This window comes from Ranitomeya variabilis, chromosome 2 (assembly GCF_051348905.1).
Source record: "Ranitomeya variabilis isolate aRanVar5 chromosome 2, aRanVar5.hap1, whole genome shotgun sequence".
NCBI classification, from domain to species: Eukaryota; Metazoa; Chordata; class Amphibia; order Anura; family Dendrobatidae; genus Ranitomeya; species Ranitomeya variabilis.
This window is the reverse complement of record NC_135233.1, coordinates 367,263,505-367,274,590: the sequence shown is the minus strand read 5'-3', so window position 1 is coordinate 367,274,590 and position 11,086 is coordinate 367,263,505. Positions and strand designations below refer to the sequence as shown.

At 46.2% G+C, this 11,086-nt stretch overlaps 1 protein-coding gene across 2 annotated transcripts; it reads left to right on the top strand.

The window, feature by feature from the left end:
• The first annotated feature begins 8 nt into the window (after positions 1–8).
• Positions 9–9,485, top strand: PAF1 (PAF1 component of Paf1/RNA polymerase II complex). Of its 2 annotated transcripts, none has more exons than XM_077285882.1 (14): positions 9–162; positions 361–390; positions 2,121–2,213; positions 2,289–2,410; positions 2,491–2,557; positions 4,307–4,408; positions 4,550–4,655; positions 4,731–4,799; positions 4,900–5,003; positions 5,088–5,204; positions 5,313–5,441; positions 5,750–5,855; positions 6,046–6,130; positions 9,003–9,485. In XM_077285882.1, the coding sequence occupies exons 1-14, from the start codon at positions 116–118 to the stop codon at positions 9,401–9,403; spliced, it is 1,578 nt and encodes a 525-aa protein (XP_077141997.1). In that variant the 5' UTR covers positions 9–115; the 3' UTR covers positions 9,404–9,485. The 2 variants fall into 2 exon arrangements, with proteins under 2 accessions (XP_077141997.1, XP_077141998.1); XM_077285883.1 differs by having other exon boundaries at positions 65–162; positions 361–1,545; positions 1,664–2,213.
• The last annotated feature ends 1,601 nt before the right edge of the window (positions 9,486–11,086 follow it).

Sequence of the window (11,086 nt, the reverse complement as noted above, 5' to 3'; positions counted from 1 at the left end):
CCTGAAAGTTGTTTTTTAAAAAAAAAAAAAAAACGAAAATAGAGCAAAGGGCGGAGCTAGTGAGGACCCCAAATCCGGGATTTGTGGCCAGTCAGTCAGTCGGTGGCTCCGCATCATGGCGCCCACTATACAGACTCAGGCCCAGCGGGAGGACGGTCACCGGTGAGTACTGACTGAGGAGGCTGCGGGCTCGGTGTGGGGCCGACTTCCTCCTCTCCATGTCGTTTCCTGGCTCAGGGCGGCTTTCCCTTATCTCTTTCTGTAGTTGTTTCCTCACAGAGTGTGCTGGGAGTTGTAGTTCACGCTGGAGCTTGTTGCTCTTCTTTTCCATGGTCTTATATTGTTGTTTTCTGTCCACAGGTCCAACTCCCATCGCACGGTGCCGGAGCGGTGAGTAATGGAGGCCGATATCGCCCCGCAGATTCCCATCCTGGCGCTACCGGCTTTTTCTCCGCTTCTTCCAGGAGCCATCACTCTTTTTCCTTCCCCACGGACATACGACGGCTCTTTTTTTTTTTTTTTTTTACTGCACAAGTTGCAGATTTGATTGACACCGGATAATGCAGCGGAAAATGGGGCGAAAAAAAAAAAAAAACAAGTGCGGGGAAACAATGTCAGATTTGCGTTTTGGCACCATCTTTAGGCTTCATTATAACAACGTTCATTGATGAAAAAACGGATCCGGTGACTGATGCCGCCGGATCTGGTGACTGATGCCGCCGGATCTGTTTTTTTTCCCATAGACGTGTATTAGCGATGGATGGCCTCACGTTTCATCCATCATTCACCGGATCCGTCAAAATGGTTTGTCCGGAGACAGCGGACACAGTAACGGTGTAAAATCAGACAGCGACGGATCTGTCGCCGTCCGTCGTTTGCTAGAATGGAAGCCTATGGCGCCGGATCCGTCAAATGATGGAATCTGGGGACGGATTCAGTGTTTGTTTTTTTTTTTTGTTTTTTTTTAACTGAGCATGCTCCGATTTATTTAGGATCCAATTAGCCAGATCCGCTCGTCGGATCTGTCAAAAATGAATCAGTCGCATCAGTTTTTCACAATCTGGTGGATCTGTCGAGCCAACAGATTGTGACTGATGGCAGGAAACTGATGTGTGAAAGGGGCCTTACGGACGTGACTATATGGTTTTTATTTTTTGTTTTTACATTGAAAAGAGGTGGGAGAGTCAAATGTTACTTTGAAGAAAAAAAAAAAATAAATTTTTTTTTTAAATTAACTTTCACTTTTATTTTCAGTCCCCCCAGGTTGATGGCTTGTACTGTATACTGCAGTATGTAGCAAAAAAAGACAATTTCCTATAAAGCTCAGTCACGGGCTGTATTTCATGGGGGTACAAAGATGGCGGCAGCTTCGGTAGATCCATAGCTGTTACAGAAACCTACTGACAGCAGGCAGTTTTCTCACAATCTTGTGCAAAAATTACAGTTTAAGTGCTGTGGCATCTTAATGTTTAAACGGCCGTGTTCTGGGCCAACAGCGGCGGTGGTTATGGTTTGGGCCGGTGGTGGTACTCTGGGCCAGTGGTGGTGGTTTGGGCTGGTGGTGGTGCTGCTCTGGGCCAGTGGTGGTGGTTTGGGCTGGTGGTGGTGCTGCTCTGGGCCAGTGGTGGTGGTTTGGGCTGGTGGTGGTGCTGCTCTGGGCCAGTGGTGGTGGTTTGGGCTGGTGGTGGTGCTGCTCTGGGCCAGTGGTGGTGGTTTGGGCTGGTGGTGGTGCTGCTCTGGGCCGGTGGTGCTGGTTTGGGCCAGTGGTGGTGGTGCTCTGGACCAGTGGTGGTGGTTTGGGCCGGTGGTGGTGACTCTCTGGGCCATCGGCGATGGTGGTGCTCTGGGCCAGTGGTGGTGGTTTGGGCCAGCTGCCCCTAGAGCCAGATGCCGGCTGTGTTATACCCACTTTGTACAGAGCAGGCGCAGATCCTGAGCCCACTGCTTGCAACAAATATGGGGTGTGTATGTACATCCCACTTCGGTAAGGGGGTTAACTGTGCGACCTCCATTTAATCCCCCCTGCCTCGCCACAATGCTGGATCCCAGCAGAATACTAGATGGACGGTTATGTGCGCACGGATGATGCATTTCCTCACCGTCCATCCTTCTTCCCACAGGTCTGGAGTAGTTTGCCGAGTGAAGTATTGCAATAGTCTTCCGGATATTCCCTTCGATCCCAAGTTCATCACATACCCCTTTGACCAGAACAGGTAAGTGTCTGAGGGAGAGTTTTACATTGGGGGGGTGAAGGCGTCCTCCTCTCCTTTCACCACTTCTCCTCGTAGGTTTGTACAGTATAAAGCAACCTCCTTGGAGAAGCAGCATAAACACGACCTCCTGACGGAGCCGGACCTGGGTGTCACCATCGACCTCATCAACCCTGACACTTATCGGATCGACACCAATGGTGAGTGGGAGCGGTGCAGGAACGGGTCCTGGTTTAGCTCTTTCCAGCGGCCTCATACGTTATCATCTTTGTGATTGCAGTTCTTTTGGATATCGCCGATGAGAAACTTCTGGAGGAGGAAATTCAAGCTCCCAGCAGCTCCAAGAGGTACAGACTGCATCAAACAGTGCAGAATAAGGGGAGACGGTCTGGTGTCTCGTGCAGCCCAAACTGCGGGCAGCGTGAATCGCTGCACAACTGCGGCCGGGTGTATTATTCTACCAAACGCTCCTGGGTTTTAAAAAATATATATACCTTGAAGATCTTCCCAGCGCTTCCTCAGCTGATTATCAGGTCTTTCTATGCACACAAAAGGAGGAGACCTGTTAATCACCTGTAGTAGCGCTGCGAAGAGGTGGCCGTAGTAATGAGCGAGTATATTCGTTGCTCGGGTGGTCTCCAAGTATATGTAAGTGCTCGGAGATTTAGGTTGTTTTTTTTATGCAGCTGCATGATTTACGGCTGCTAGACAGCTTTATTACATGTGGGGGTTGCCTGGTTACTAGGGAATCCCCACATGTATTCAAGCTGTATAGCAGCTGTAAATCCTTCAGCTGAGGCGATAAAAACTAAATCTCCGAGCAGTCATAAATACTCGGAGACCACCCGAGCGTGCTCTGGAAAACCCGAGCTAAGAGTACACTCGCTCATCACTAGCGGCCAGGGGTAGAGCCGGGAGGTCTAGTCTCCGGTTGTTTCTGAGAATAATATACCTGGCTGAAATTCATGCTGTTTGGGCAACTACCTGACACGTTCCCATTAATGCAACTTATTTTTTTTTTTTCTCCCAGAAAGTGATTTCGTGCTAGATAATATGATAGATAGATAAGAAAGGTCTAAACCCCCAGTCTGCACTACTTTGAGATTTTCACATAGGTGATGTCACAGCTCACCTGCTCCTCCTCCTGTACAATGACTGGTCCCACCTGGCGGATTACAGGCAGGATCTGCCTTTTAAAGAGGTTGTCCATTACTCTTACATTAACGGTCTGTCGTTAGGATAGGTCATCGTTATATGATCGGATGTGTTCCGACACCTGGTAACCCACGCTGATCAGCTGCTGTCGGTATCAGCGGTAGCTGGAAATGTTGCAGAGATTCTCCGTCTAATGCCTAAAAGGAGAAAAAGACTAGACTAATGAAAGTCTAGTCCTTTTTCTCCTTTTTGGCATTATTCATTTACAGACTAGGTCTTGCACCCCATTTTTACCCATTTGGATAATATTGACAGCAGTGCACCCTCTCCTCCTCTTTTCATGAGATTCTCCGTCTACTGATAGCGGCCACGGACTTGTACTGCACATCTGCATCTGCCTCCTATTGATTTGAATAGGAGGCAGATGTTTGGTAGCCAGCCGCGGCCACTACCGGAAGACTGAGCAGCTCCACAAGTGAACACTTGTGGCCGGCACTGATAGCTTCTGATCGGCGGGGGTCCCAAGTGCCGGACCCTGGATGATCAGACATTGATGCCCTATTCTAAGGATAGACTGTCAATGTAAAAGTAGAGCACGACCTCTTTAAAAAGGTGCTGTGTAGACAGACCAACAGGGGCTCAATACTAGATTTAGCAGAAAGACCGGACCATATTTGATCTGCGGTAGAACATGAGGTTGGTTGTAGATGCTTGTAACATACTTGCCTGTACGCAGTCCTCCCATATGACGGGGGTCTGCTGAGCAAACCTCATATAATCCAAGTCACTTTTCATTGAACCAAACTCCTGGAATATTGTGCAGTTGTCCCTAATTTTGGTTACTGGTGGGAATGAATGCAAAATGTTGAGCCGGAACTGATCCTACTGTGGCCCCTGTAAATTCCGAGGATTTCCATGTTACTCATCTGTTCTTTCTGCAGATCTCAGCAGCATGCGAAAGTCGTCCCCTGGATGAGGAAGACTGAGTACATCTCCACCGAGTTCAACAGATACGGCATCTCCAATGAGAAGCCCGAAGTCAAGTAAGTGATATTACGTGTATCGCGTCTACATACCTCACTGGTACAGTATTGAAAGTTTTCCTGGTTGATGGGTCCACAGCGGTGCAGTTTCTATTAATGTCTGTCGTGTTTTTTTTTTTTTGTTTTTTTTTTTGTGCTCAGAATTGGGGTGTCCGTCAAGCAGCAGTTTACTGAGGAGGACATCTACAAGGACCGGGACAGCCAGATCTCTGCAATCGAGAAGACATTTGAAGATGCTCAGAAACCTGTAAGTGCAAAGAACAAAACAAATGGACGCCCCCCCCTCGTATAACACATTAACTCTTTTATTTCTCTCCCTCAGATTAGTCAGCATTACAGCAAGCCGCGTGTCACCCCTGTGGAGGTTATGCCAGTCTTCCCCGACTTTAAGGTATGGAGATGTTGGGTTGTTCTCCGCTCCCCCTAAATTGTGCAAGGAAAGCAGAGTGTTGCTCATTCTCCTCCTCCTCCTCCTCCTGCTCTGTCCCCAGATGTGGATCAATCCTTGCGCTCAGGTCATCTTTGACTCTGATCCTGCTCCTAAGGAGACGACAGGCACGGCAGCGCTGGAGATGATGTCACAAGCCATGATCAGGTGGAGACGTCTCTCCGTATAACTCGGCGACAGTCTGTGGTTGGTAAGAAGACGGGGTTCATTCATGTGTCTCTGTATCCGCAGGGGGATGATGGATGAAGAAGGGAACCAGTTTGTGGCCTACTTTCTGCCAGGTGACGACACCATGCGGAAGAGGAAGAGAGACCAGGATGAAGGTCTGGACTACATGGCGGAGGATATGTAAGTGCACAGCTTTTCTTCTGTGTCCTTATTGGGAGTGATTGCCTTTGTATCTCTTTATTTTTGGCGTTTGTTATCCCATTAACCAGACAACCATTATGTCTGCAGATACGATTACAAGATCGCCAGGGAGTACAACTGGAATGTGAAGAACAAGGCCAGCAAGGGATACGAGGAGAACTACTTCTTCATCTTCCGTGAAGGCGACGGTGTTTACTACAATGAGCTGGAGACCAGGTAGGGGGGCATTTATGGTTACAGGTGGGGAAAGCTCCGCCGGCGGGGACGACATCTGGAACTCCCTCCGATCCCGACAATAAAGGGGATACAAAGCGGATTTGGCGCTCAGGAAAGTGGGGATCCAGAGGTTGGTCCCCACAAATCATAAGCGATGGCTTATCCTAGCAGTGCCACCACATGTGAGGGGAAGACCCCTTTAGGTCACTGCTGTGTCTTTTTTTTAGATGTGAGGGGCATGGCTGTGTTTAGATTGCAGACGGTGGTTACAATGTGATCTCACCTGGAGGTTTCTTGCATTTTTGCAGAGTGCGTCTCAGCAAGAGGAGGGTGAAGGCCGGTGTCCAGTCTGGAACAAACGCCGTGCTGGTGGTGAAACACCGAGACATGAATGAGAAGGAGCTGGAGGCTCAGGTACGATCGGGGGGCTAGAAGGAAAGTGTGGTGGTCTGCAACCTGTGGCACTACAACACTCAGCATGTTTTGAAGTTGTGAAGCTTCTTTGGAGTTGTAGTTTTGCCAAATGGTTTGCAGAACACTGCTGCAGAGACCAGGAAAAAGTTCTGGTAACATCATTAGTGATCGTGTCCCCTGGACTTTGTAGGAAGCCCGTAGAGCTCAGCTGGAGAACCACGAGCCCGAGGAGGAGGAAGAGGAGATTGAGGTGGATCATGATGCTCAGGGATCAGGTAAGTGACGGCACAAACCTCAATATTACAGCGGTACTGACTTGGTATAACAACCACCTGGTGGAACTACAAGAGGCAGCAGGATGATTACAGTCTGTAGACCTTTAACCCCCTTCCTGATATTCTCTCTGGCGCTTTTAAGTTTTTCTCTCAATCTTTCACGAGCCGTAACGTTTTAAAAAAAAATTTTTTCCTTGTTTTTAAACGTGGGTTTTTTTTTTTTTTAAATATTGCTTGTACGGTACACAGTTGCATTGCATTTTAGTGCTTCATAGGAATCCAAAGATGGCTGACATGTTGTGGGGGGGGGGAAGTTGTAAGAGTGGGCCCTTCTTTCACCCAGTCACTATCTAACCATTTAGATGACATGAGGATAAGCACAAAATGTCTGAAAATGCAGAAAGGAAAAATACAGAAGCAGCATCCGGTGTTTTGCCAAATGCAAAGTTTTAAAATTGAATCTTAACGATGGACGTTCATTTCTTACAATGACGTCCTGTGGCCACAAGAGGGCGATATGTCAGTACTATATCGGTAGATCCTGATCTGCTGCGGGATGATATTTTAGTTAAACGACAGTATCCACCATTAATGCTAATGGCACTTCATGTAAACTGAAACAACACTTATCAACTCTAACTACATGTGCAGACGAGATCCATAATTAAAAAACAATCTTTATTGAAAGAAAGGGAAACAAAAAAGCAGAAAGGCAAACACTATGTAAAGGGTAATAGAGAGACTGTGGATATGTGTATGTATATATGTGTATGTGTGTATATGTATGTATGTATATATATATATATATATATATATATATATATATATATATATATATATATATATATATATATATATATATATATATATATATATATATATATATATATTAGTTTGTTTTTTTTATTTCTCCAACCAATTGGGTTCAGATGCAGCTTTACATGATCGGAGCAAAGAACTTGTGTGGTATTCAGATACGCCCAATGTTCATGCGAAGCATGAGGAGGGAATACCACAGAATCCCCATATGCCCGTAGTTTGGCTGAAACATGTCCAATGTTCTAAAGGATTGTTCTTGTGATGGTAGCTCAAATGTCAGAGATGAAACATAGTCCAATAAAAGATCATCTTCTGCAACTAGAACATATGAAAACATGAAAAAAAACACAATTAAAAATATAATAAAATACTCCATAGGTGATAGATACAATTGAAAAAGGAACAAGGAGGGAGGATTTTTATATAGGAAAATAATAATAAGATGGTACTAATTAAATTTTTAAGGAAAGGATGAAAAGCTCAATTTCTCATTAATAGTGATGAGCGAGTGTACTCTTGCTTGGGTTTTCCAGATCACGCTCGGGTGGTCTCCGAGTATTTGAGTGCTCGGAGATTAAGTTTTCATCACGGCAGCTGAATGATTTACAGCTGCTAGCCAGGCTGAGTACATGTGAGGGTTGCCTGGTTGTTAGGGAATCCCCACATGTAATCAAGCAGGCTAGTAGCTGTAAATCATTCAGCTTCCGCGATGAAAACTAAATCTCCAAGCAATCATAAATACTCAAGCAATGAGTACACTCACTCATCACTACTCATTAATTGTCCCCTCACCTCGACGTACTTTTCTTCGCCAGCAGCCCCCAGAATAAGCTGGCGGCGAAGCGCTCGTCGGGGTGATGGGACGCTGAATTGGTTATCCTATCCCTGTAGATATACTGTTAACTTCCTGTGTTGAGTATTACATTGGGAGGCAATTGGGGCAGAACATGGACTTCTATATTACTTGATTTATTATTATTTACTCCTAAGCTGCAATACTATCTTCCTATCTGATGTTTACTATTGTTCTTGCACATATGCTATTAGGCTACGTTCACATTTGCGTTGTGCGCCGCAGCGTCGGCGCCGCAGCGCACAACGCAAACAAAAACGCAGCAAAACGCATGCACAACGCTGCGTTTTGCGCCGCATGCGTCGTTTTTTTCATTGAATTTGGACGCAGCAAAAATGCAACTTGCTGCGTCCTCTGCGCCCCGACGCGGGCGCCGCAGCGACGCATGCGGCGCAAAACGCAAGTGCGCCGCATGTCCATGCGCCCCCATGTTAAATATAGGGGCGCATGACGCATGCGGCGCCGCTGCGGCGCCCGACGCTGCGGCGCTGGCCGCAAATGTGAACGTAGCCTTACATAGTCTATGGCATATGGGAAGCACAGGACCTTTTGCCTCTGGATACTTATAGGCTATACACGGAGATCGGGTCTTAATTCTATAGGTACATACCTATTTGGTCTACTCCAGTGACCACAAAAAGAAAAAAAGTTTCAGCTCACCCCTAAAAGTCCAAACACTTGTGGTGGTACCATCCGAGCAGGGAAGAAACGTCTCCGCTGTAACGTAGATGAGGCACCCAAAAAAAGCAAAATATCCAGCTCCAGGATGTAAGTATAAAACCAATGTCTCTATTCCATAATTAAAATAGCAAAGGCTGACAATGAACCGGAGAAGTACTGAGGACTAAGAACTTAACTGTTCGAAACGCGTTCAGTCATGACTGCCGTGTGATTTCTTCTCCGGTTCATTGTCAGCCTTTGCTATTTTTATTATGGAATAAAGACATTGGTTTTATACTTACATCCTGGAGCTGGATATTTAGCTTTTTTGGCTACTCCAGTGACGCCTCGCCTTACATTTGTGATCTCCCAGGTTTATTATACAGGCGTTTATGCAAAGAGGGCGAGGTGTTATAGTATTTCTCATACTTTTGCATTCCATCTATGGGGTAATATCCCTTTACACTTGATCTTCTGTATATGTTGATAGTGTTGTTTCGGGATGATACTTTAACCTGATTGTTCCTCGTCTTTCCACAGATGCAGAAGATGGAGACAAGGGCAGCGAGAGTGAGAAGGAGGGAAGCGCAGGGGAGGCTTCCAGCAGCGAAAGCGAGCGAGAAGACGTCCAGGAGGAGAAAGACGAGGATAAGGATAGCAGCGAGGAGGACAGAGCCGCTCGAGACAAGGAGGAGATCTTTGGAAGCGATGATGATGATGACAGCGATGATGATGACGACGACGAAGATGCCCAGAATGAGAGTGGCGGGGAGGCAGAGGACAGCGGCAGCGAGGAGGAGGAAGAGCAAAAAACTAGAAGAAGCCGAAGCCGCAGCGCCAGCAGTAGTCCCTTCGGGAGTGACCGTTCCCAGCAGGACAATGAGGACCAGAGCGGCAGCGAGCAGGGCTCCGCATCTAGTGACGGTAGTGACAGTGACTAAGCCGCCACCGCTCCACACAAAGCTCCTGTTTTGTACATATTTGTTTGTATCATACATTTAGTTGAATAAACCTTTTCCATGACTTCTGAGGATCATTTCTGCCAGGGGAGAACTTGTGGGGTCCCCATACCTCTCAAACCGAAATCGCCAATCCAGCGTAGAAGATACTTTAAAGGTGTTTTCCGGTTTCAGAAAATCCTTGATCATTACTCTGTTAGTGTAGTCAACGTCGATATCATTGCAATCAGTTGACGGCTTGAGCTGCTGCGCTCAGTTATTGGCTGCAGCACTGTTTAAGTGAAGTCAATATCGGACAGATACGGCGGAGGCTTGACACTGTACCTATTGAGGGTAAGTAAAGCATAGCTTGTTTGTTTTAAACTGGAGACCCACTTTAAATGTCATTCCTAGCCATGCCCACATTATAGCAACCTTCTGTTTCCTCCTATATCTCACCTTTTACATACAAGAGAACAATTCTGTTTCCATCTGTTTTCTTCATTGCAGAATTTACTGTCTGCTGCCAGCCGCTCTAATAAGTACATGTCCTCGGCCCGCTATTATAAAGGAGTGGCCAGGTCACGTCTATTGGAAGCCGAATATAGATAATTCCAATGTGTCCTGGAGGATGAGAGCCACAGATGCAGCAGTAAAGCACAAGAGCGGCTGCAGACTACTGGCACAGCTGCATGCGATGCCTACTGCCGAGACAGAAGTCGTCGTACATTAATATACAGGAACCAACCTTGACATTCGGAGATCACACCACAGCGCCAAACTCTGTTTAATGGCCATTCTTGGATACTGCAGCTTGGTTCTTACTGAAGTGTATGGAGTTGTGTAGTTTTGGCTCTGTACCTTGTGTACGTCCTGCCACATCCAGGGTGATGATCAACATCAGCCAGATACTACCAATAATTTGATTAATTGTTCATAAGTAAATGTGAAAATGTCTGTAAAAGTAGAAGTTTTGTCAGTTTGCTGCTCTGGAGCAAACGCGCACAATACCAAGGAAGAAAGACATTGCATTGATCTTAGAGAAGCACTTGTTGCCCTTTGATCTCGGAATTAATATAAAGCCATTTCCAAGTAATCTGTAGTCCGGTATTCTACAGAGGAAAGACTATTTTCAAGTGGAAAACATTCAAGGAAGTTGACAATTCATCCAGGAGTTGCAGTTGCCAATCAATGCCCTGAGACTTTGCAAAAAAAAAAACCAAGAGCTACAGCTCAGGCTCTAAAGGTCTCGGTTATGTTGAAGTCCTTAGTAGTACTGTTATAAACAAGTCACACTTGTTCAGTCGTTTTCTAAGAGTTGTCAGGAACGAATGGCTAAAGTCTGCAAAGTTGGTTGCATCTGAACAAACCATGAGACTTTAAGAATAATGTCTTTTAGGCAGATGAGGAAACGGTGGAAATGTTTGGCCATATTGCTCTTCGTTGCAGAGGCCAAGTCAAAGTCCAGACTCTGAGCCAAAATCGCTCCAGAACGATGTGGGAGACTGATGGTCACACACTCCAAGTCATTGCCACTAAATGTGGCTCTACATCCTATTGGTTCCTGGGGTGTACTTAATTTTTCACACACGACTTCTGCAGTTTGGCCTAGTTTTTGTTAATGGCGTGATGACACGCTGTTGTTGATCTGAAATTGTATTCACCACATTTTAAGACCTTCTGAAA

Bases quoted from the DNA above. Each gene is read 5' to 3' on its own strand.
- PAF1 (XM_077285882.1), top strand. From the start codon at position 116: ATGGCGCCCACTATACAGACTCAGGCCCAGCGGGAGGACGGTCACCG. The intron at 163-360 runs GTGAGTACTGAC...TTCTGTCCACAG, and splicing joins CAGCGGGAGGACGGTCACCG to GTCCAACTCCCATCGCACGG. The intron at 4,656-4,730 runs GTAAGTGCAAAG...TCTCTCCCTCAG, and splicing joins TTGAAGATGCTCAGAAACCT to ATTAGTCAGCATTACAGCAA.